The sequence below is a fragment of the Lynx canadensis genome, chromosome B4 (assembly GCF_007474595.2).
Source record: "Lynx canadensis isolate LIC74 chromosome B4, mLynCan4.pri.v2, whole genome shotgun sequence".
NCBI lineage: Eukaryota > Metazoa > Chordata > Mammalia > Carnivora > Felidae > Lynx > Lynx canadensis.
In genome coordinates this window covers 115,948,163-115,975,441 of record NC_044309.1, presented here as the reverse complement: position 1 = coordinate 115,975,441, position 27,279 = coordinate 115,948,163, and the positions used below count along the sequence as shown (strand labels likewise).

The window sequence follows — 27,279 nt, the reverse complement described above, 5'->3', positions numbered from 1 at the left end:
GGAAATTAGTAATCTAACAAATAAGGTTTCAATAACAACTAGAATATTCTATTCTAAATGGCTAATAACCTCTTAGAAGAGCTATGAAATAATACTAAACTAAGTCCAAATTCAAGATCCACAGTTATTGAAGAATTTTTTTTTTTTTAGGTGATACAAACAAACTTTATTTAAACACTTTATGAAGCAGGCAGTCTCCTTTCAGAGAACTTCTCAGAATTTAGAATCAATCACTGCCCAAATCAGTAGCAAAACAAATTCTGATTCATTGAATTGTCATTAATAAACTGGAGTCCTGAAAACTGACTAAAAGAAATAGAGCAAACACTTACCAACTTGTGAAGTAAGTCATCTTTCTTATTGTACTGAGAAAAAATCCAACTTTTGATGGTTTCAGCCACTTTTAACAGGATGCTTCGCTGAAGGAGATTAATGAGATTGTACAGGATACATTAAACCACACCCACACAGCAGAAAAACTGCAAATAACTTACTTCTAATTAACCAAAATTTTTATCAGAAAAAGGGAGGAAAAAAATCATCTTGGTTATATCCTTTGTCAGTATGTCTCAGGCTCCTTAATAGTTCCCAGATTTACTTGCACATCAGAATCACCTAGAGATTTTAGTTAGAAACATATTCTTGGGTCCCCAAACCAAAGGTTCAGATTCATTAGGTTTGGAGGAGACCTGAAAAGCAGATTTAAAAAAAAAAAATTCTTATTTATTCATTTATTTGAAAAATTTTAATGTTTATTTAATTTTGAGAGAGAGAGCGTGAGCAAAGGGGGAGAGGGAAGGCAGACAACAAGGGAGACACGGAATCTGAAGCAGGCTCCAGGCTCTGAGCTGTCAGCACAGAGCCAGACATGGGGCTCGAACCCACAAACTGCAAGATCGTGACCTGAGCTAAAGTCAGATGCTTAACCAACTGGGCCATCTAGGTGCCCTGAACAGCAGATTTTTAAAAGAGCACTCGGAAGTTATCCTGATGCAGCTCATTTGTCTTCGGTACCCTATATACTATCTATGTCAAGATGACAGTATATATTTTAATGAAAACCACAGGGTGTTCCAAGTTCTCAAATACTAAGAACATTTTCATTCCACAATGCTAAGGCATAAAGATATTTTAATCAACTTTAGAAAAAGTGTCTCATACTGAAATAATTTTTATTATTGAACCAACCAAAAATTCAATTTACCTTAATGTTAATAGCCTATTATCTGAGTAAATGCAGTTTACATTCATTGAGTGATTACTATATCCTGAGTACTAAAAAAGGGTCATAGGAACAAAGATAAATACATATAACTGCTATTTTCAAAAACTTAGAAGAGAAAGTAAATAATTACAAATCAATGTAAAGTCTCGGAAAGTGTGGGAAAAGATGTCAATAGGTGTTAACACTGACGCTATACCCTAACAGATGAGCAGAAATTTTAACAAAGGAGGGAGAACATTCTGGGCAAGGGAACAGAATGAGTAAAGGGGACAGCCATGTAACCACTTGCCATGGTCATGGTGGCATAGTCTGGGCTATGACCCAAGGGAAGAAGGGAATAGTAATGAACAGAGGGTTTTTAAAGAACTTTGGTCTTATATGCCATAATAGTGTAGACTTTATACTGTAGGCTATGAGGAGCACCTTGCATAAGATTTTTATGCAAGGATATGAAACAATAAATATCAGCATTTTAGAAAAATAACTGGCTACAGCACAGAGATGGTACTAGTAGGAAATAATTGTAGCCAAGAAGTATCATTAGAAGGATATTTAATAGTCCAGCTAAACAATGATAAAGGCCTAAAGCAGGGTAACAAAAAATGGTAGTGAATAAGGGTTGGATTTTAGAGACATAAGAAGCTGACTTATCATTTAGTGACCAAATTAATGTGGGAGTGATAGGAAACTTAAGATAACAGAGAGTGGTAATTTGGGAATATGGAAAGAATATTGTTTGTTTTGGGAGTGCTGAGTTGAAAAAAGTTCTGTTTTACATATTCTGAATCTGAGTTTCCTGGGGTATAGGGCAGGTGAAAATGTTTGACAAGCATCCAGAACTGAGAGAAGACAGAATGCATATAAGTGGCCAATGAGGGCAAGAAAGTACATGAGATCACTCAGAGAAACAGGTCAAGCAAAGAGGCCTGATGCTCAAAGTTTATGGGAGGAATGTTTAAGAATAATCACAGGAAAAGAAACTAGAAAAATATACAGAGAATAAATATTCACAGTGAGAATCCCAATATAGCTACTCAGTCAGTACTTAACAATAACATTAAAAAATAAAAGTGAAAAAAGGGTGATTAATCCTAAATATAGCTTCATCACCATCTCATATAATAATAAAAAATCTGCTTTCAAAAGAAAATAATCGGTACTTCACTGCTTGAACAGAACTTTGGGGGCAATTCTAAAAATATATCCCCTGAGAAGGAACTAAGTAATACAACAAATCTTTCTAAAATTCAGCTGCCCCAGATTTAGAAAAACTCCATTTTAGAAAAATTTAGCTCATACAATTGAAATGTGTAATATGAAGGCTAAAGGAACTTTCTGGACATGTGGTAATTTTTTTTAAATGTTTATTTTTGAGAGAGAGAGAGGGAGAGAGACAGAGCACAAGCAGGGGAGGGACAGAGAGAGAGAAGACACAGAATCCCAAACAGGCTCCAGTATCCAAAGCCAGCTCCAGGCTCTGAGCTGTCAGCACAGAGCCCGATGAGGCGCTCGAACCCACAAGCTGTGACCTGAGCCAAAGTCGGACACTTAACCGACTGAGCCACCCAGGTGCCCCAACCTGTGGTAATTTTGAAACGCATTCTCTGGCTATGCTTTTTACTGGTCCTTAATTTAATGAAATTTTCAACTCTCATTTTATTTATTTATTTATAAGTTAATAATAACATTTCTATATGTAAAAATACCTATCATAAATGAAAAGGATTAAAACCTATAAAACCCAAGTTTTTGCATAACAACAAAAAAAGGCCAATGCCCATATCCTGGCTAAGACTATCCCTTGGCCCATTTTTTGTCTTTTGTGGCCAAGTAATCTCAAATCCAAGTCTTAATCTATAAATAACCTGTTAGCTGTATCCTTAGGTTTTGCTTTCAAAATTCTTCCCAGGAACATCCACATTTGAAAGGGTCAGGGAGAAAAAAGGGTTTAAGTGCAGAGGAATAGCAAACTGGTTCTGATCTGTGTGAGCTCTAACTCCCTAACTCCCACCCTGTAAGTGTCAGTCAAAAAAACATTTCTCCAGTATTTATTCTGCTCTGACAAATGGGACCAGCTTGGTTATCTCACATTGTAGGGATTTTTCTAAGAACAGGAGAAAAGATACTTCTCTCTCTATCACCACAGAGTAAATAACTAATTGAAAACTTTAAAATCCTCCTCCCCAAAATAATGATGTCTTGTAATAAAACAATGATTAAACTAGAATGTTTAGGAAATGAGGTAATCTGGGTTTTTTTCCTATTAAATTAGAATTCCTTTTGTTAAAACTGAAATGTACTGGAATATCTTCTTATTTTAATAAATATGGCTAATAGAACATAAATGAATCTATTAAATTCATTTTACAGAACATAATTGATGGTAATGGAGATTCTTTTTAGTATCTTAGCCTCACAATGTTGTAGTCAACTGAGATATTTATTGTATAAAAAGATACTGTGCAGGGGGGCACCTGGGTGGCTCAGTTGGTTAAGCATCTGACTCTTGATTTTGGCTCAGGTCATGATCTCATGGTTCATGAGATCGAGCCCCATGTAGTGCTCTGTGCATACAATGCAGAGCCTGCTTGGGATGCTCTCCTCCCTCTTTTTCTGCCCCTTCCCCGCCCACACTCTCTTTCGCAAAATAAATTAATAAATAAACATTAAAAAAAAAGGTACTACACAGATATAAAGGGGATCAGAAATTGAGGTAAATATACCCACTCCATCATATACCCTTGAAACTGTTTGTGAAATATGTTATCAATTTGCTTTCTTATAACTTGTGCTCTCTTTTATTTTTTTTTATTTTTCTTCCTTTTTTTTAATATGTAACTTATTGTCAAATTGGTCTCCATACAACACCCAGTGCTCACCCCAACAGGTGCCCTCCTCAATACCCATCACCCACCCTCCCCTCCCTCCCACCCCCCATCAACCCTCAGTTTGTTCTCAGTATTTAAGAGTCTCTTATGGTTTGCCTCCCTCTCTGTAGCTTTTTTTTCCCCCTACCTCTTCCCCTGGTCTTCTGTTGAGTTTCTCAGGATCCACAAATGAGTGAAAACATATGGTATCTGTCTTTCTCTGCCTGACTTGTTTCACTTAGCATAACACTTTCCAGTTCCATCCATGTTGCTACAAATGGCCAGATTTCATTCTTTCTCATTGCCAACTAGTATTCCATTGTATATATAAACCACATCTTCTTAATCCATTTGTCAGTTGATGGTCATTTAGGCTCTTTCCATAATTTGGCTATTGTTGAAAGTGCTGCTATAAACATTGGGGTACAAGTGCCCCTATGCATCAAGCACTCGTGTATCCCTTGGGTAAATTCCTAGCAGTGCTATTGCTGGGTCATAGGGTAGATCTATGTTTAATCTTTTTTTTTTTTTTTTTTTTTTTTAACATTTATTCATTTTTGAGACAGAGAGAGACAGAGCATGAAGGGGGGAAGGTCAGAGAGAGAGGGAGACACAGAATCTGAAACAGGCTCCAGGCTCTGAGCGGTCAGCACAGGGCCCGACGCGGGGCTCGAACTCACAGACCATGAGATCATGACCTGAGCCGAAGTCGGACACCCAACCGACTGAGCCACCCAGGTGCCCCTATGTTTAATCTTTTGAGGAACCTCCACACTGTTTTCCAGAGCGGCTGCACCAGTTTGCATTCCCACCAACAGTGCAAGAGGGTTCCCGTTGCTCCACATCCTCGCCAGCATCTATAGTCTCCTGATTTGTTCATTTTAGCCACTCTGACTGGTGTGAGGTGGTATCTCGTGTGGTTTTGATTTGTATTTCCCTGATTAGGAGTGACGTTAATTGTGCTCTCTTTTAAAAAATATGAAAAGAAAAAAATTTCAATTAATATGAGTCCTACTGGTTGAATTCTTATTAAGGCTTTAGTATATTTTTCTGGTTCCCCCTAAACAACTTCAATATTTGAATAAACAATATATTTTAATCTTCAACCATATTAATTTCCATTTATTATAGAAGTTACTGAGATAGTCCAAAACAGCAAGGATTTATGTTTATCTAAACAGTTTTGTACTACTGATGAAATAAAACATAATATCTTAAACCAGTGTTGAGGAAGACATGGAGGTACTTATGTGGTTTTTTTTTGTTTTTGCAAGGGTAAAGGTAAAGGCACTTTGAATAATTAGTGAGGTGAAGAACAAGAGATTAATCAGAGAGAATGAGCGTGATTTCTTACTTTTGGCAGGGCTCTTGCAGGAGGCTTTTGTTGTCCCTCTGTCACTGTGCTTTTTTCTGGTTTTGGTGACAGAGAAGAGCATATTTCAAAGTCTGTATGTCCCAGATCCTGTAAGTACTGGTAAAGTGGAGAATTCTGAAAAAGACATATGAAATAAAGCAAATTTCAAGATCACTGCTATTTAAAAAGCTTAGAGCTCAAATTCAATAGGAAACTCACTATCATGACCAGTATGCCCCAATTCTTTAAGGCTTCATCTATTAAAAAGTGAATTATCTGTCACAATGCCATTTAACATTAAAAAAAAAAAAAAAAATCAACAATTCAACAGAGGGACCCAAAAAAGGAAAAACTCTAAACACAGATTTTTCTGAGTGGGTACCAGCAAGAAAAAATGGGTTTAGGAATATAAATAGATTTGTAAAGCAATTTCTTTGCCCAAATATTTGTAGTATTAGAGTAGATTACTTCAAAATAGCCAAGCCTGACTATAGATAGCTCCTAAGAGGGCCTACAATGAAAAGTAGTTATTACTTGAAGCTAAGAATTAAGCAATGATTATACTACATTAATTATAATTTTATACTATCATATTCACTAATTCATTCAAGCAAAAGTATGTATGACCTACCATATGTCTGCCACTGTAAACAATCTTAAAACTCCAAGAAAATTACCTAAAATAAGCTGTATCTCACATACAACCATAAGGCAAACAAGAGATTCTGTGGCTAATAAAAGCATTAGAACATGGTGGTTAAGAACACAAACTCTGGAGCCAGACTACAGGTTCAAATCCCAACTGTGGTTGAATATCCTATGACAGTTTAAATTCTTCGCTTCATCTGTCTCATCTTAAAATAGGAATAATAATTACACCTTGTTCATAGGGTCTTTTCAAGGACTAAATACATACAAGGCACTTAGAACAGTACCTGGTCCATAGTAATCACTCAAATTACACTTCAACTATATATAAGCCAGGTGGAAAGAGCACAGGTTTTGGAACAGACAAAACAAAACAAACAAACAAAATTACTCCAATCATCAGATGCATCAGCATCACTGTTGGATGAAAATACATGGCACAATTCTTTCTGGATAAATAGCAAGCTTTAATTTTAACTTTGTCTTCTCTAAAGCACAAAGTTGGTGACATGTTTAAAAATAAACCCTGATTCCATTCAACAAAAATATTTAATACTTTAAAAAAGACCTTACGTTAGGTAGTAGATATAAAATAACAACCACCATGAAAACAATAGTAAACAGCAACACAGCTAATGTAGTATCATGTGGCAAAAGCTTAACTAAACATTCTACTTGCATCATTTCACTTAAGGTTCACAACAAACTTTAAAAAGTATTATGATCATTGTTATTGTTAATACCCATTTCATAAATGAGGAAACAGACTCACTCTGTTAGATACAGAAAGCAGGATAGGTCTGATTCCAAAGCCAACACTCTGAAATATTATACTATACTATCTAAAATAACGAACAGTCCCTCCTATGTTTAGAGAGAAAGACACCAGGGAAACTTCCTTATAATTTAGTATAGAAATATCAAGCAAATTAATAATTGCAGAATTGTATTGGATACTACGGAAACAGAAGAGGCAGTTAAGTGAGACCAATATTTCTAGGGAATATATCCTTGAGTTTGGGAAAATGAGGCAGAGTGGGAATTTGCTTGTACTGGTAGCAATTTGCTGGGTATCAATTTGCCAGAATAGAAGATAAGTAAAATGCCTCCTTTTAAAGCTACATTTAATACTCTTTTGAAAAAGTATACAAAAAAATTATAATAAAAGGAGGGATATGTTCTTATCTCTCTACCAGACTTAAAACCTTTGGTGGCACAAACGGTTAATCTTAACATCACCCGTAATGTATCTTCAAATATTGCCTTGATCTTCAAATATCGCCTTGAATTACTCAAATATTTTCAAAATGAGTTGTGAACCCCACCCTGCTCTGTCCCCATAGTGGCAAAAGAACAAGAATGCTTGTTCGGTTGGGCTGACCTTTTGAAAAGTTTACATACTTAAAAAAAAAAAAAAACACACAACACAACTTGTTTTTAAGGCAGAACTCGTTCTTCAAGTGAACTCCCATGGGGGAAGAACAATAAATAAGATGGATCAAAGCAGAGTTACTCTAATTCCAGGGTCATCAAAGTTTTCCTGTAAAAGGCCAGACAGTAAATATTTCACACTTTGCAGACCATATGGTCTCTATCGTAACTAATCAGTTCTGCTGCTGTGGTGCAAAAGCAGCCACAGCACTACATAAAACAATGAGTGTGGTTATGCTCCAATAAAACTTTATTTATGGAAATACTGACCTTCTTATAATTTTCATATGTCACAAAATATCATTCTTTTGATATTTCCCCCGACCATTTAAAAACATGAAGTCCACTCTTAGTTCACCAGCCACAGAAAATCAGGCAGGAGCAGAGGACAAATCTGCTCCAAAAGCATTAGTTTGCTGACCCCAGTTTTAATTAAAGGCTCAGTCAAGACCTTGAGGCACACTCTGATTGCTAACTGTTCTGTGGCAACAGGCTTCAGGGTGGGGATGGGGGGCTAAAGAATTTTTCATTCAAATTCTAATACCTTTCTTACTCCACACTTAGCTGATGAGTGTCAGCACTGACCCCAAAGTCCCTTCCTTTTCCAGTTCATATCACAGCTCACAAAATAACAAAATGGAAAATTTTTAAAGTGATTAAATAGAAGAGAAACAATGAATACTTTGTTCTCCATACATGTTCTGCACATCAACTAAAGCATATGTACTCAGTTGGAAACACCATAATCTGGAACACTTGCTATTTCACTTTTTGCAAAATAGCAGCATTAATCGTGTACCTTGAATAATACCAATAACGTCCAGAGGTGTCATTTGATACACTAATTCTGTCAGTACCTTATTCTGCCTTTTCTAGCAATGTAAAACTTTTCATTAACTTTTTGGTTGGTTTCACAACGTTCTTATCAAAGGTGTGACATCCATTTATATGAGCTATGCAACTATGAATGATGCTTTAGTAATTCTGGTTTCTTCCCCATCTCTAGTGACAGAATTCATCACTTTCACCCTAGAAAGCACTGTTTTACAGTTCTGGAAAATTTTGGCCTGCCAAGACTATCACTGTGCCTTGTTTCATGGCTTTGTGTAACTAGTTAGACAAAATTTCAGAGTAGACAATCCTTGGAGACTACGGATGAAGGTACTGCAGGTCTGATAGAATATAATTCCAGGCACCATTGTATTTCTTATTTACACTTTACTTTTTTAGACTGCTATTGCAAATCAGACCATTTCTAAACATATAAACTCAGACTGTATGTACTCTAAAGCTCTTATTCATAATGTTTATTTTAGTATTCTGAGTTGCATCCTTAATTTTGTTGTTTTATTTCTATTTTTATGCTTCAATCGCTTTAGAGCCAAAATAAAATTTAGTATTTAACCAATGATAACACGCAAATGAAAAACAAAGATCCCCTGGTTAACAAACTGAACATTAACTAAGATGAACCGACCAAATTAGACCTCATAGCACAACTGAGCAAATTTTAAGAGTGCAAAGTGATTGTTGGTAAAATTATTATTTTATTAATTAAAAAAAAGTGTTTGGGGGCTAAAATTACCATCACGTTTTCTCTGAAACTGCCAAGTAACCTGTGTACTATTTGACAGATCTCAGAAAACCAGATCATGACTAGCGGTTCACAGATTTTTTTTGGGTCTCAAAACCTCTTTAGGATCTTAAAAATTATTGAGAGCCCCAAAGAGTTTTTGTGGATGTCCAACAACATTTATCATATTAGAAATTAAAACTAAAAAAATTAAAATATTTATTAATTTACTTAAGATAACAGTAAACCCATTACAATATTAATGTAAATAATGTAATTTTTAATGAGAACACTATTTCTCCAAAATGAAAAAGAAAGGTATTGAGCAAGATGGATTGTTTTACATTTTTGCAAACCTCCTTACTACCTGGCTTAATAGGAGAGAGCTGGATTCTTTTTTTTCTTTGAAATGTGTATTTATTTATTTTGAGAGAGAGCACGTGAGCACAAGCTGGGGAGGGGCAGAGACAGAGACGGAGACAGAGAATTCCAGTAGGCTCTGCGCTAATAGCTACGCAGGGCTCAATCACCTGTACCATGAGATAATGACCTGAGCCAAAAACAAGAGTTAAACGTTTAACTGACTGAGCCACCCAAGCACCCCTAGAAAGGGAATATTTTTTAAGTCTTTTCTGACAATTGTATTACCAAAGAATACCCATAACAAAACTCAACAAGTGATAGTTTAGAAAAGGTTGATTTTAATGTGGAACATGAAACCATATAGATAAGCTTTTTCTACCCTATGCACGAGTGAGAAGTGAAAAAGGCAAATGGGGTTGCCTGCGTAGCTCAGTTGGTTAAGCTATCAACTCTTGGTTTTGCTCAGGTCATGATTTCGTGGTTTGGAGATCAAGCCCTACATCATGGTCCATGCGGCTGGTGCAGAGCCTGCTTGGGATTCTCTCCTTCTCTGCCCCTCCTCTGCTTGCTCTTGGTCTCTCTCTCTCTCTCTCAAAATAAATTTTAAAAAAACTTGAAAAAAAAGAAAAAGGCAAATATGTTAGTTATTAAAATGTGACGGCCTAATATATAATAATGTATTTCTTCTTTTACGACAAGATCAGGCTCCATGTTGCAACAGCCCTAATCACTGTATTTGTAGGTTGGGGTATTAAATTTATAAATGAATACATAGAAATTTCTATGCTTCATATGGTAAATATTATTATAGGTTGATGGCAGCCTCAGAAAGGGACTTTTTTTTGTAGAGGGCAAGGTAGAGTAGGTGATGATAGGTAATTTTTGGTTATAACTTTTTTCCTTGGTTCAAGCAAAATAGAACCATAAATATTTCAGTTAAGTTGTTTTCTTGTAAAAAATTATTAGCACTGGACTCAAACTATAATTCTGTAGTATTGTAGAATGATAGTGTTGCCAAAAGAAATATGAGAAACCTCAGACACAGCATGTGGGAGCTTCTCCTCAGGAAATCCTTGTGGTTCACTATTCCTGTAAATTTTAGCCTGACAGAAAACACACATCATAGCACCAGAAAGAATTTTGCTAAATGAAAGACAGCCAAGAGTCTCTGGTTGTGCTAAGATTGTTGTGATGGCTGAAACATATTTTTGTAAGAAAAATAAACAAAAATAGACAGGAAACCCCAACATTTTTGCTGAACAAGCACTTCAAGAAAATGACTCATTTAAGTCCATGACTACCTGCACTTCATGCCCACCCACACATTAAAGATATCAGATCCCACACTGATGCATATATATAAAGCTTGAACCACCCATTTAATGCATTGTTTGCTTTCTGCATGATTTGTGGTGCATTCTGCATAAGTGCCAGTACCATCATTGCTGGTTTGCATTTAAAATGGAAGATAAACTAGTGCAGAAATTGAGGTGATGGGTAAAATACTTTTATTATTAGGTTCTCTCTTCTGAACTGCTTTAAACACTTACAGAGAGAATATGTTGTAACCTTCCAGGTTCTAGGCCAGAGTAGGAATAGGCAACCTGGCAACAATGGCAAAATTAGGCAACTCATTCATTAATAAATACTAATGGAACATTTTCTATGTGCCAAGCAATATCTAGGCATAGGGAAGAAAACAAAACAAAACAGGTGAGGTCCTTGCTAAAAAGCTTCCTTCTATGCTACTTCTGATAAGACCACTGCTTTCAACTATCAAAGAAAATACTGAGTGTTTTGATACTTTCCAGATAGGCTGCCATGTTTCAGGAAAATCCTCTCTTGGTCCCAGCTTCCTTGAGTACAAAATAAGAATGCTATTTTCTTAAACTTGTTCAAGTGGTAAAACAAAACTCATCAGGGCGCTTGGGTGGCTCAGGCCCAGTCGGTGAAGCGTTAAGCTCAGGTCACGATCTTGCAGTTCTTGGGTTTGAAGCCCCGCGTTGGCTCTGTGCCGACAGTTCAGAGCCTGAAGCCTACTTCGGATTCTGTATCTCCCTCTCTCTCTGCCCCTCTCCTGCTCACACTCTGTCTCTCTTAAAAGGAAATAAACATTATTAAAAAAAAAACACCAAAAAAACCCCCCATGATGTTCTGTGAGAAACAAGATAAAAAAGTGGTATGCTAAAATATAATTTTATGCTAAATCAAATGCCATCTTATCCTATGCAATCAGCCAATGCCAGAATACAGAAATTCTACATATCAAATTACTCAGTTTCTTCAACAAATGAGCCATATAATAAAGGAAGTGGAGGAAACTGCTCAAGACTAAAGGGACATCCAAATATCACCCAAATGTCATATATGAGTTTTGCCTACATCCTGGTTTGAACAACTATAAAAAGACATTTTTTAGATACTTGAGGAAATCCAAATGCAGGCTAGATATTAGGTGATACTGTAATCTAACTAAACGTGAGTTTGCTCCTTGATGAGTCACAAATAGAACTACAACAGGTAAGTTGTCACACAAAGGAAACTTTATTTGCAGCAAATAAGGACAGCATGGGGAATAACTTCCAAAGCCTGACTCCCCGAGCAAGGGTGAATGGGTTTCTTTTATTAAGGATTACAATGAATATTTAGATAGGGGAGCCTTGTCATCACTTAGAGGCAAGCATCAAGTGGCACATGCATCCTAAGGAAACATGCCTTTACATGTACCCTAGGTTATGTAAATGAGGCTTGTGCTTCTCCTTGGGCAGAGATTTTGTCATTACAATGAGGTAAAGGTAACTGACAGTCACTCTATGGGTCACTCCATCCATGGTCCACCTGCATAGGCACAAGTTGGGGGTTCAATTCAAACTGGTCTAGGTGGTCTGGGCTGGCTAGAATTGTTTGTCCAGGCAGTCCTTATTGCTTAAGGAGTAGTTCCAGTTTCTATCACAGGATGCTATGCCCCTTGGTCTTTTGCCTGACTTCAGAGATATAAGCTGGAAAGAAGAGCGTAAGGAAAACTGTGGGACAAAGGTCAGTGAGTACAAGCAGGTGAATAGTAAAGGTCCGGTCGTTAGGTCTGGCTGGTGACAATTATTAGGGAATTACTAATTTTATTAAATAATTATATTGGAGTTAGCATTTAAAAAAAGAAGAGAGCACACTTGTCAGAAATACATACTAAAGAATTTACAGGTAAAATCAGGTAATGTTTGGGATCGGCTTTGAAATACTCCAAGAAAGTGGCCCTCTTGGCACAGTGGGCAGCGCATCAGTCTCATAAAATACTCCAAAAAAAAAAAAAAAAAAAGGTGGGGGTGGGAAAGAAACATATAAGACAGTTTAGCAAAATATTAACAGCTGTTCAAGCCGAAGCTGGGTCGTGGGTATAGAGACCTTTCACTGTATTATTCTCTCCTTTTATGTATAATTTTAAAAGTCCATTATAAGTTTAAAAAAATCAGATGCCAGGCTTTCTTAGAGTCTGGTATAAAAGATTTAAGAAAATAATATGGCAGAAAAATGTAAAATTGAGAAAATTCCATTTATTATTTTACTCTGGGAAAAAGATAAGCTTATTAAATTTTAGACTAGAACACTCAAGTCTTTGCAAATTTCCATATAATGGTAGTGGTCCTTCTAATATCTGCTGAAAGAGAATATGACAAAAAGCAAATGTTAATTTAGCTTCATCTTTAAATGAATTTCTGAGTTAATTATACTAGCACCAATTAACCCACTGCAACATATGTATGTGATATTTTACGTATTCATAAAAAGTATTCATATAACATTGGGCAAATATTTGGATTTGCAAACTTTCTACAACAATGCCCAGGTCACTCAATACTCCCACCAAGGATAACAAATGTCAAAGGTATCCTCTAGCAATAAGATTTTAAGTAACCAGTCTTAGTGGAGACTTACCAGTCTTGTGACTTACTAGTCACAAATAAATGACTAATTACCTGTCAAAGTCAATTATTCATATTTACCTTCCACAAACTAATCAAAAGTTTGTGGAATAAAAAGTCTCAATTTTGTGATTTTTGGAGCCATGTTTTAAAAATACCATTAAGACAGTTAAAAAACATAAACAAAAACCAAACAGTACGTTCCTATAGAGCAGTAGTCCTCAAACTAGATTTTGCACCCATCCCCCAACTCCAATGCCTGAAGATATTTTTGGCTGTTATAACTGAGGAGGGGAGGAATGTTACTGGCACCTAGTAGGCAGAGATCAGGAATGCTATGTAACATCCTCCAATGCATAGGAGAAGCCCCACAAAGAGGCATCCAGCTCAAACTGTCAATAGTGCTAAGGTTGAGAAATGTTGTTTTAGAATATGAGCAATCATAGATTGAAAAATTGACAAAACTTAAGTAGCCCGACAGCTGTTTTCCTCACTTCTTATTTTGGGAGAATGATAGATTTAAAAAGCAAACACCTAAATGGAAAATTATTTATTTTTCCATGACTTGTAATCTAAAACTCAATAGGCATTCTAAGAGTGAAATGAGTTATGTTCAAAATAACTACATCTGAATTTATGCATTGAAATTTTAACCAGCCATCAAGAGCAAAGTTTGGTTATGGGCACATCTTAATGCTATAGGCTTACAACCAAGCACATGTGTCAGGCTAAGAACCTTAGATGCTCTTTCACACTAACTCTTATGCTCTTATGTACCCTATGGACTCTCTCCTTCTCTTTCCCAGAAGGAGCTGTTCGCAGACACACTTTTAGAAAGCCTTTGTAGTCTACAACAACTACTGGTCAAATTCTGATTCTGGTTTCTCACCAACTATCTGCTGTTTTCTAGATGCCACTGACTGAGTGCTGGCGGCATTCCACTAGAAAAATCACTTAGCTAGAAAGGGAAAACAAATGGCAATCCAACCATCAATTTGTTCATTTATCACTAATCAAATATTTATTGAGCACCTTCTATATGTCTGGCACTAGAATTATAGGACTTTTCTGCCATTAACTTCTCTCTGGGAATATTTAAGAAAAAGTTAACTGTTTTTATGCTATAAAAGGAAATTCAATTGTTCAATTTCACGAAAAAAATTTTTTGACTATATTGCTATTTTTAAATAAAAATTTCAAACAACACAAAAAGATATAAAATAAGAAATACCTTTATCTTACCCTTCACCCCTACTCCCTTTCTCAAAATGTAATAAACACTCTTTAGTTTGTGAATACCGTCTCTTCAAATTTACTACCCATTTATGCTTGAAAGTGGCTGGCAACAGAGGCGGGCAAGGTGACTCCTAGATTTCTGGTTTGGACAATTAGGTGGTGTTATTTACTGAAATATAAAATAGTGGCAGCACAACAAGGCTGAAGAGGGAGCCTATGAGATACTCAAATGTGAATAATTTAGACCTAAAAATATCTGGAGATCAGGAAAGTGGCCCAGTTTGAACGCACAGATCTGAGCTTTTAGCAAATAGGTATGGTGGTAAACCCACATAGTAGGGTATAGGTATGGGAACATATTGAGTAGATGAGATCAGCTAGAGGTAATACAGAGGATGAGAAGATAAGAAGGCCTTACAAGAGGCCAGTATTTCAGAAAAGAGTAGAGCCAAAGCTGGAAAATAGAGTAATAGTAAAGAAAGTTAACATTTCTTGAGTTGCTTATATGGTAGGCATGAAGTTAAGGATGTTTTATAATACATTATTTACTCAAAAAAAATTTTTTTTTAAATGTTTATTTTTGAGAGAGACAGAGTGTGAGCAGGGGAGGGGCAGAGAGAGACGGAGACAAAGAATCTGAAGCAGGTTCCAGGCTCTGAGCTGTCGAACCACGAACTATGAGAACATGACCTGGGCCGAAGTCAGACGCCCAACTGACTGAGCCACGCAGACGCCCCTATAATACTTTACTCTCAACAACAAACTTCTAAAGCGAAATTATTACTATTCCTACCATTTTAGAAGGAAATCAGGGCATATGAAGTCAAAAACGTGGCTAAGTTAAATAGTGTAAGACTAACCAGCTTTGGTCTGAGTCCAAAGCCTACACCCTTAATAATAACATAAAACTGTCTCTGAGGAAAAAGGTATCTAGAAGAAGTCTTCTTTCATTTATTTATTTTTTTTAAAGTAAGGACCACACCCAACATAGGGCTTGAATTCACGACCCCAATATCAAGAGTTGCATGCTCCACCGACTGAGCCAGCCAGGTATCCCTTATTGTTTTAAAATATAAGTTTCATTGCTCAGGTAAGGCCAACAGATCAGGAGATGACTGCCATTGGAAAGACAGTTATATTCATAGATCTCAAAAGATGGAGGCAGGCCATGCCATGAGGAAGGGGAGGTCATGGTGGGCAGCACCAGGGGGAGAGGGAGGAAATTATGGATCACGGCCTTTACTGTGGTTTCTTTGGGAAGGAATGAGCAAGGCAAGGGAAGCAGGCTTAAAACTGGCTAGTCTGCATAATTTCAGCAGGCTCTGAAGCATAGGGGTTGTCCCTAGTGAGGTCTGGTATCTGACCCTGTGATGATTAGGGCAGATGCGTCGTGGCCAGGTGAGAGGTGTGTCACCTAGATGAACGGTTTGCTATCTCTTAGGAATTGGTTAACTCTGGGAGCGGCAATCCCTCCAGGGTCAGTAAGGTCCTGAGATGATCAATGCATCAGAATACAGAAAGTAAAAGACATGGTTAACAACATACTTATTTATCCGATTTTATTCACTTAAGGTCCAAAATGCTGATCCTGCATGGTACAATTTTTAATTCAGGGGTATTGTTTCCTCTCTTCAGGTTGTCCTCATCTCAAATTATTAAATTATTCCCCCTTCACTGGTGGCTTTAGGTTTCATAGAACTATAGCCACTTTACTCTGGAAACACAAATCTGGATTTTTTTTTCCCCTTCTGTGAATATACTTTGTTGGAGTGTGGCAACTCCAAACCTTCATAGAATTGTTTTAGGCTCCATGACTTTTCTGTTTACTCATTCTTAAAAGAGTTCTATACTTATTATCTTAGGGTTAACAAAGTACAATCGGGAATAATTCAAGCAAAAACCAAAGGGAAATTTTCAGGTATAAATGCAAAGAGGAAAAATAATCTACAGGCGATAGATTATCAATTTAGAAATCCACTCACCAAGGGTGATAGAGCCATAGCAGGCACAAACATGATCAAGATCACACAAACAAAATTAAGCAGGTATTCCAGTGCTGCAGTTTCCCACAGGCTATGGGGGCCACAAGCAGGGGGGAGTCCGGAAACGGTCCTTGACCTGCTCCACCGGCTCATTTCATAGGTTCCAACAGTGTTTATCTCTGGTTTGGAAATGTCAGTGGAGGCTGTGGATTCTGTTCAATATTACTGAGATGCACTTTTCTTCTCACAGGAGAATGATCAGTGTCAGTTCACATCTATTGCGTTGATTCTCTCCCCCACTAATTCGTCCCCAAACAGCAGAACCAAACATTTACTGATTACCTACGTTTATTTCTAAGTACCAGGCACATTTCTAAGCATTTTATGTGTTAACTCATTTTACCTTTATGATAACTTTATGAGGCAGAGCTCGTTTGAGAAAAGAGAAAAACTATGACATAGAAAGAACATGTAACTTAGCCAAGGTCACAGAAATAAGAGAGCCAGAATTTGAATCTACACAAGCCAACAGAGAGCCAAAACTGTTATTTATTTCACTACGTTGCAACTAATTTAGAGTAAATAAATTCATTAACTCAGTCTAATACAGTATTTTATATAGTTGTGGTTTTTTAAACCAGAAACTGGACTTGTAATTTAAAAATTATCTAACAGATTAAGTTAGAAAATTCAACAAAGCATAATTCTCCCGATAATACCTACTTTTATTCCCAATCATTTCTCTTCAGATAAGTTATAATTCGTATGTATTTACCTCAGATTACACAAACCTTGAAACTGGCTGCAAAGAATCCTGGGACTATAAAAACAACAGTACCTTATTCTTCCAAATTATTCTCAAGGCTATCTCACTGAGTTTTTAAAACAACTCTTATGACACTTAAGAGAAAATATGGCCAACATATGATAAAACTAATTTCTTTATGATAAAACCATATAATCCAATAAGAAAATATTAAAAACTACAAATATGGGCAAAGGATATAGAGGCAGTTCAAAGAAAGAAAATACACAAATGGGTGAATACAAATAAAAACATGTTAGACTTTACCCTTGATTGAAGGAGTGCAAATTCAAACAAAGATATAATTTCAACCTGATAGTTGGCAATGCTTAAGTTTGGTCATGTATACTGTTGGTAAGGGTATAAGGAAAAAGATACTTCAGATGCCATTAATGGGAGTATATAAAAATATTAATATATCCATTGATCTAGCAATTCTACTAGGCATTGATCCTATAGATATTATACAACATTTCTATGTGTATTATGAGTATATATTTGCTTGTATGTATATATGAATATAATTGCACTGAAAATGATCTGGCAGAAAACTGAGGAGAGTGGTTACTTCTAGGAAGAAAATGAAGATTAAGGGAGGGCTGATGCTTTCCCTGTATTATTTGACTTTTTCATAATGAGAATACATTCATGTGTTATTTGTGCGGAAAAAGGTGCCCAGTGTAAGGCCTAATAAAAAAGGTGTCGAATTGTTAGTTTAGCAAATGAATAGAATGATCCTGTGCACTTGTCTATATGAAAATTAATCATCTAGTCAACTATTACACAGTTCCATTATTTAAAATGTCAGTAAAATATCAAATGCTAACTGCTGTCAGATGTCAGATGTCATCTGATCTCTTTAAGTCCATTACTAAATACAAGAAGCAGTAGGAAAAGGCAGTTAGCTACTAACAGAAGGCAGTAGAAGACAGGAGGCATTGGCACAGAGATATGAAAGTGTATAATGTAGGAGTGACTTTGTCAATGAAGACTTCAATTTATAATAAACCTGTGCTTACCTAGAAGGCTTTGTTTCCAGTCCCTTGTTAAAACAATCTATCAAATTACTTACAGGTAACTTTTCTTTAAAGATTTATATCTGTTTTTTAATTTCTTCAGAAAAGAAAGTACTGTAATGTAAGTTATATATTTTTAAAAGTTTCTGCCATGCCAAAGGAATCTCTAAAAGATCTTTTATTCAAAACAAAATCTTCATGAAAAAAAGATTTTCTATAATTAAGGGCTTTGATGGAGGGTATTTGCCTGGAAAGACTTATTTATTAGCTATTAAAAATATTTTAGAAGTCTTTTCTCCTTGAATATAGCTTATAGCTATAGGTATAAATGTAATTATTACATGTAAAACAGCAATTTTCTGGGAAAGTATGATGGAAAAGGAGGAATTCCTGTTGTTAGTTGCTATTATTTCCTTATTTCTTTCCAGGCTAACTGCAGAACATCACAAAATAAGCTGATGAGGAAGACTGTCATTACCAAATTATGCAAGGTAGCTGTTTTCTCTATTTTTAATGAAAATGCTTTTAGATATAAAGAGCTAAAATTGTCATAATTTACAAACTCTATAAAAGAAAATAAATTTACCCATTACAATTAATTATATTGTCAATATACTGAATTCCTACAGACTTTTCACTCATCTTTAAATCAGTACACAATCAGAAAGCATTAATTTGAAAATAACTACTCACTGCTTCCCCTACCCCCAACCTTAAACCTTGGATAGATAATACCATAAAAAGTACCTTGCAAAATTAATTATAAAATAACAGGAAATACTTTTTGTAGTTTACATATTTCAACGTAACTTCTAAATTACTATACCCAAAGCCCTGAATCCAAGCATTAATTGTTCCTCAATATGAGCAAAGCAAATCTAATCACAGAAATCAAATAGATTAAGTAAGCTAAAAGCATCCAGAAAAATTGGTCTTACTAATTAAACTACTCACGGACAGCATAGTTATAATTTCTCCAATTGACCTAGATGAAAAATTTATTGCCTTTTGCCCATATTCTTCTGATCCACACACTTCTTTCTTTGATGGTTCCCACTTGTTTCTCCAGAAGAACCACACTACAAAATGGCCACTGAACTGGAGGGTGTGTCTTCATCATTACTAAGCATTTTCCAATCAGAAGCAGCTCTTTGAAAAAAACCTCAACATAATTCCTTCACTACCACTCAGTAACTGCAGAAGTATTAGAAGGAGTAGGGGTTTTTAAACGCCTTTAAAGGATATTACTTAATAATTATGTTTACTTAAAAATTTTTTGTAAACTAGCAGCAGGTAAGACTTATATTCATAAATTTTCCTGGCTGCAGGCTTCTAAGATTTTCCAATCAAAATCAATCTTATCCAATTAATCATATGAAGTGTTATACACAACAAAAAGTTTTAAAAAGAGTGACTTCACATTTTTTCCATACAATAGCACAAATGTACTTAAGTATGATTGTATATAGTACAAAACAAAATCCATCAAAAAAAAAAAAAAGCTTGAAGAGATGCAAAGGGAGAAAACTGACTTGCACAGCTTATACACTCAACTGATTAAATATAAAGAACGACAATGACTTGGTCTTAACTAAGAGAAAGGAAGGTAGCAATGGTGGATTGAGTGCTCCCTAGTTCTGATGCTACCCTTAATATCATTTAGTATCTGATTAATGAACTGGCATATAATGGGCATTTATTGGATGAAGGGCAGAAGCAAGGTGAGGAAGTAAAACTCATTTTTAACTACTTAAAAAAAAATTAGAACCAAGTCAAACACACAGGCAACATGTTGTGAGAAGAGCATGCGATAAACATTAGAATGAGGTCTGGATATTATTAGATCACATCCAACCTTATTGTCTTTTTTCCTTATCCCAAATGATAATAAAAAGAGTAGAAAAAGAATTTGTGGTTCCCTTAAGAGAGAAAGGAGAGATTTTTCTCTCAAAATGATGTATTATGCACTTTCATCAGAAAGGGAGAATCTGTAAGGAAGAGTGAAACTAAAAGGATAGGGCAAGATATATATAGAAGTAGAAAATCCACTTCAATAAATTTGTTAAAGAGACATGAAATTAATGGTGTGGATTAATCAACAAAATCCCAACTTTGGGAACTACAGAAACACTGGTACAGAACCAAGAAAACTAAAATTGAGTAAGAGTTCCTGATCTAAAAATGGACTGGAAATGAGCCGAATCTCTTCCTGTATTTCCTAATTAATGGAGAACTCTAAGGGCTTGACTCTTATTTACTCAACCTTATGAGTTCAAGCCCCATCCTGGGTGTAGAGAATAAAATAAATAAACTTTAAAAAAAAGAAAGCCTTTACTAGAACTGTGTAAAAATACCAAGACAACCATAAAAATAATTTAAGCACTGGGGCACCCAGGTGGTTCAGTCAGTTAAGTATCGGACTAGGTTTCAGCTCAGGTCATGATTTCAGTTTGTACATTCAAGCCCTATGTCAGGCTCTGTGCTGACAGTGTAGGTAGGGCCTGCCTGGAATTCTCTCTCTCCCTCTTCCAACTGCCCCTCCCCAACTTCTCTCTCAAAAATAAACATTAAAAAATTTTTTTAAGTTTTTTTAATGTTAAACTCTTTTTTTTTTTTTTGCCCCAAATCTGTTGTTTCATTGGTTTTATTTTACCTTTTTAAATGTTAAAATCCTCATTAGAGATCTGCGGATATGTGAAGCCAAAATGGAAGGAATATCACCCAGACAGAAAAAAGCAAAGACTTGTTCCCCAAGAATAATTTTTATAACTTGTGTTAAACAAATTTATTATTGCACATCTGGTAATAAACTAGCTTTGGCCTTAATGATCAATCTTTTATGTCAATAGGGTTCTAATTTAACAACTCATTAATAAGTATTCTTTCAATTTCAGATAGTGATAAAAGCATGAGTTTTGCTATGCTTCCAAGCTCAGCTACTATTTAGAGGTAGAGTATTTTATACAATTGTGGAATTTTATGTACCGCAGAAAACTGAAGATGAATTTTATGTGAAAATGAGATGACACAACAATACCTTAAATTTTATAATTATTCCAGACAGCAATTCCATTATCAAAATACCAAATACTGTCAATATATACATTCACAGACAAAAAACAATTTTCTTCCATTAGTCAAATCAATAATGCAAATAGAAAGAATCTACAAATAATATTTAACCTTCAAATATAGAAAGGATACTGGAATTAAAATTTTTAAAATTAAAATATATAAAAATAACATAAAGAAAGGAGAATCTCTCAAGTAAGGAAGGATTTTTTAAACTGACTTTTACGTGTGAGAGATTGGATGAGAGCCATCTCACATTTATCTTAGTGTGGGGAGGGGAAGGGGTACACCTGAACATAATGGCAACAAAGAGTTAACATTTAATAATTTACTGAGAAGTACATAGGAGGGAAAGAGATAGAGATAAGAGATGCAAAAATTAGCTTTTCCAGTCATGAACAAAGGAAAAGAGAATGAATTTCAACAAAAACCAAAGAATTCAGCCACCGAAATAGGGTTATTTCACAGATATGAAAGAGTAAAGAGTCCCTTGAGGACAACTTTGTCCCTATAGTGTAGTTACAAAGAAATGGTTTAGATACACTACAAATAATGCAAAGAGGTAGAAATATTTGTCCTTCAGATAAAAACTTCTTATTTTCAGGTACTCTTTCCTCTGGGCATGGAAGGATTCAAAAAAGGATGAATGGCTCAAAGTTCTACAATTAATTTATAATGAAAAAATCTGAAAGCTACAAAAGAGCAACATCAGAACTTTATAACACCTGCCTAAGGCCAACAGAGGCTACATACTCTCAAAAGATCTTACAGATAACAATTACAGAGTAAAATGATGATATTGGCATTTCAGTATTTATTTTGCAGAGTACCCATGTTAGACATGCTGTTCATCATTTTCGAAACTTTGTCCTGTTGTTGTTCTGCCTGAGAGGTCCAAGTCTGAGGTTATGCTTTCCACTCCTTTCCACTGGAGCCTCTTGGGGTTGTTAGGTTCCAAGATAACGGAATTAACTTTGAAGGTATATTTGGAGTCTAGTACTGATAAAAAGAAGGTCAGATTCTGGGGCAAGGACTGGGACCTGGACCCGGGAATCTCACTCTTTCTTTTCTGTCTTAATTCTCTACTACATCATCTTTCAGTGTAGCCCTGGTTCTCCCAAAGTAGCAGCACTCAAAGATGACCTCTGGGTCAATATTATAAGAAAAGATAGTAGAGTTACTAATACTCCAGGAAATTGATATTAAATCAAGGCACTTAAAAAAGAGTGTTAAGTAGGGAAAGGATATAGTTGGGAGTACTTTCCAAAACTCTGCTTGACTTAAAATTTAAAATTTTAATTTTTTTTTCAACGTTTATTTATTTTTGGGACAGAGAGAGACAGAGCATGAACGGGGGAGGGGCAGAGAGAGAGGGAGACACAGAATCAGAAACAGGCTCCAGGCTCTGAGCCATCAGCCCAGAGCCCGACGCGGGGCTCGAACTCACGGACTGCGAGATCGTGACCTGGCTGAAGTCGGACACTTAACCGACTGCGCCACCCAGGCGCCCCTAAAATTTTAATTTTAATGTAGCATATGACATTCTGGGTCTTTTTTTTTTTATTTTTTTTAATGTTTATTTCTGAGACCGAGAGAGACAGAGCATGAGTGGGGGAGGGGCAGAGAGAAAGGGAGACACAGAATCAGAAGCAGGCTCCAGGCTCTGAGCTGTCAGCACAGAGCCTGACGCGGGGCTCGAACTCACAAACCGTGAGATCATGACCTAAGCCGAAGTCAGTTGCTCAACCGACTGAGCCACCCAGGCGCCCCCTGAGTAAGTCTTAAGACATAAATGCGTTTGACTTCTGACTCTAAAAATCATTAAAACAACAGTGTTAAAACAAATACACCAAAAATATCCAGTCAAATTTTCTTAGGGTAGGAGAGGTTTAAGAGACAGGAAAGCTAAATGTAAGATTTCTCAAATTATCTTGCAGCTAGGATTCTAGATATAAGTGGGCTTTTCTTTCTCCCTTCCTCCTTCCTTCTTTCCTTTGTTCCAATATGTGTTACCAACTTTCTGGTAATGCAGAGGCAGTTGCGGTAGAGACAGTGGATAGATTCTGAGTTCCAGTACCACTGTACCAGCTTTGTGGGTTATCGAGAGGCAGATGTGATGGTTTCCTGACTCTTACGTTGTTGCTTATGATCGTGATCATGTGTTCTCAGCTTCATGAGCATAACAACCTTGATAGATACTGGGTTCCTCATTTTCTATCACCCACCCAGGTTGATGTCCAACCCCCACCCACCCCACCCCTGTCTTTAGCAAGAATTCTTCTATTAGATCAGTTTAGCCAAAACCATTCTTCTTTTTTTTTTTTTTTAATGTTGATTTATTTTTGAGAGAGAGAGAGAGAGAGACAGAATGTGAGTGGCAGGGGAGGGGGGAGACAGAATTCGAAGCAGGCTCTAGGCTCCAAGCTGTCAGAGCTGTCAGCACACAGCCCGATGAGGGGCTCGCACCCACAAGCAGCGAGATCATGATCTGAGTTGAAGTCGGACACTTCACTGACTGAGCCACCCAGGCTCCCCAAAACCCCTCTTATCCCAGTGTTTCCTCTTAGTAATTAAATTCCCTCTTGCCCAGGCTATATTTGCAACTAAGTCTGGTTCTCACTGAGTTCTCTTTTCACCTATTGTGATAGCTAGGATTAAAATCTGTTTTTACTGCTTTAAATATTGTCTAGCTCTGGTTTTTCACAGTATATCCCATGAACAAATGAGGTATACATGTTAATAAACTTGTTTGTTTTTCTCTGTTAATGTATCTTTTAATACAGGGTTCTCAGCCAAGAAGTAGAAGGGTAGAGGGAAAATAATTTTTCTCCCCTATATTCCCTGTTTGTAAAATCAGTTCTATAACACAGAGATGAGAAACTGCCTCATTTAGAAGGTGAGAGTAAAAATGTTCACAAATTGGAAGATTTAGTATTGTAAAGGTGTCAAGTCTCTCCAAATCAATTGAATCTGTTGAATGAATCAATAGATTCAAAGCAATCCCAATCAGAATCTCAGCCTTTTTTTTTTTTCTTAACTGAAATTGACCAGCTGATTCTAAAATTTACTTGGAAATGCAAAGGACCAAAAATAGCCAAAGCAACCTTGAAGGAAAATAAAGCTGAAAGGTTTATCCGATCAGACATTTTTTATAAAGTTATAGTGGTTAAAATAATGTTATTGGCATAAGAATGGTCAAATTGGCCAATGGAAAACAGAGCATCCAGAAATAGAGCCACACATACAAGGTTTCCTAATTTATTACAAAGGCAACATGGTAATTCAGTGGAAGAATGGTCAGTTGAGTAAATGCCAGGTTAACCAGACATCTATTTGAAAAACAAATTATGTTGACCTTTACTTGATACCATACAAAAATCAGTTCCACGTGGATGACAGATCTAAATGCAAAAGGTAAAATAAAGCTTTGAGAGAAAATACATTTGTAACCTTAAAGTAGGCAAATATTTCTTTAAAAGTACTAACTACAAAAGAAGGTTTAATTGGATTATAAGAAAGTTAAGAGCTTCTGTTCACTGAAAGGCACAATTAAGAGAGGCTACAAATATCCTGAGATAAGATATCTGAGGTACATATATCCAACAAAGGACTTGTATCAGGTATATGTAAAGAACTCCTTTAAATCAGTAAAAGAGATAACCCAATTGAAAAATATGCAAAAAACTTGAATTGGCTTTTCAAAAGTAGATAAACAATGGGTGGGGTCATAAACATATAAAAAGACTCTCAACTTCTTTATCAGGAAAATGCAAATTAACAGCACAGACCCTGCCTGGGATTCTCCCCCTCCAACTCTCTGCCCCTCCCCAGCTCTTAGGTACAGGTACATAAGTGTACATATGCACTCTGTCTCTCTTTCTCAGAATAAATAAATATACTTAAAAAAAAAACCAGACTGATATTAGCAAGTGTTGGTGAGGATGTAGAGCAACTAGACCTCTTATAGACTGCTGGTAGGAGTATAAACTGGTATAACTGGGTTGGAATATTTGGCAGTACCTACAAAAGGTAAACATATACATTTCCTATGACTCAGTAATTTCATTTCTAAATATATATACAACAGAAATATGTTCAACAAGGGCTGCCTGGGTGGTTCAGTTGGTTGAGCATCCAACTCTTGATCTTGGCTCAGGTCATGATCTCATGGTTCCGGAGTTCGAGACTTGCAATGGGCTGACAGTGTGGAGCCTGCTTGGAATTCTCTCCTTTCTCTCTGCCCCAACTTAAAATAAGAATAGTAATAATAATAAAGAAATACGTTCAACAAAACATACATACTAAGCAGCACTATTCATAATAGTCCCGAATTGGATGCTACTCAAAGACCATGAACAGTAAGATGGATTAAAAAGCTGTCATACATTCACATGGAATACTATGGAGAAATAACAAATGCTCGCATGACAATATGGATGAATCTAACAAAACCAGAAAGAAAAAAAGTTAGCCAAAAAAGGGATATACAAATAGAATTGCACAGTGTATAAACTATAAAAATAGACAAAATTAAGTTCGTTATTCCAAGTCTGAATAATGGTTATGGTTATATCTGAAGTGGGCAGAACTGACAAAAGAAATAAGAGGTAGCTTCTGGTGTGATGGTGATGTTCAGTTTCTTGATCTGGCTGCTGCTGCTTACATTGGTGTATTCAAAATGTTAAAATTCATCAATCTGCACACACTTATGATTTGTACACTTTCCTCATTACTATTATGCTACAGAAAAGATTAATGTACATGACAAAAGGCAAGTCAATTCAACAGCAAACTGGAAGAAATTTTCTACAATTTCTTACAAGGTCTAAGTAACATATGAAGAACTCATGCAAGTCAATTTTTAAGAAGCTAGCATCCAATAGGAAAATGGACAAAAAAATACAAAAAGAAACAGGCAAGTAAAGAAATAAAAATGGTTCCAATAAATGCATTGAATATACACTAGAACAATGGAATGCTATTTTTCCTATCAAATTATCAAAGATTAAAAGAAACTAAGAAGGCTGTTGCTGAGGATTTGGTGAAATCAATGCTCTTATTCCTAATGGAAACATAAATTAGTATAACCTTTCTATATAAGTCTTAAAAAATTGTCATATCCTTTGACCCATTAGTTTCACCTCTAGAAATTATTCTAAGGAAAAATCAGAGTTGCAGTTAAAGATGGAATCATATCAGTGTTGATACAATGGTTATTTTGAAACAATATAATTATCCAATAATGGGAAAATGGTTATATTATGATAAACATGCATGCAGGGATATTATGTTATTAACAATATTTTCAAAGAGTAATGAATAGACTCATGATAAATTTAAGTGAAAAATACATTCAGAATTCTACGTATGATACATTTTGCTTTAAAAAATATCACACATTAAACATACATTTGCATAAAAAAGTCTGTAAGAACACAATACTATAACGTTAATAGGGGCCATCTTTGGCTGGTAGATTAACAGATAATTTTAATTTTGTGGCTTATTTTCTATAATGAAATGTTCTTTGGGCATTCATTACTATTATATTCAGAAATCTAAGAAAATAGGGTAAAAAAAAAAATAACATCCGCCCAGTTTTCTTTACCCTAGAAATCTGAGTAACCTACATTTTTGTCTCTCCTTCAGCTCCCACATTCAATCTGTAACTGCTTCCTTGATTTTACCTTAGAATTATCTGTCCAAGCCATTATTCCATCATTTTTTCTCTCATTTCCAAAATTCAAACACTTGTCTTCCCTAATGAGCTCCTCCAATTGACTCCTCATT

The 27,279-nt window shown here is 35.8% G+C and overlaps 1 protein-coding gene across 10 annotated transcripts in view; it reads right to left on the bottom strand.

The window, feature by feature from the left end:
• The window catches only part of VEZT (vezatin, adherens junctions transmembrane protein), a 64,463-nt gene that overhangs the window by 35,841 nt on the left and 1,343 nt on the right, over positions 1-27,279 (bottom strand). For 8 of the 10 annotated variants that reach the window (XM_030323408.2, XM_030323409.1, XM_030323410.1 and 5 more), the window contains exons 2-3: positions 5,447-5,581; positions 333-419 (exon numbers count right to left, since the gene is read on the bottom strand). In XM_030323408.2, coding sequence (XP_030179268.1) covers positions 333-419; positions 5,447-5,581 — 222 coding nt within the window. Of the gene's footprint in view, positions 1-332; positions 420-5,446; positions 5,582-27,279 lie in introns of those variants that run through there. The other 2 variants (XM_030323416.1, XM_030323417.1) reach the window with 1 other exon arrangement.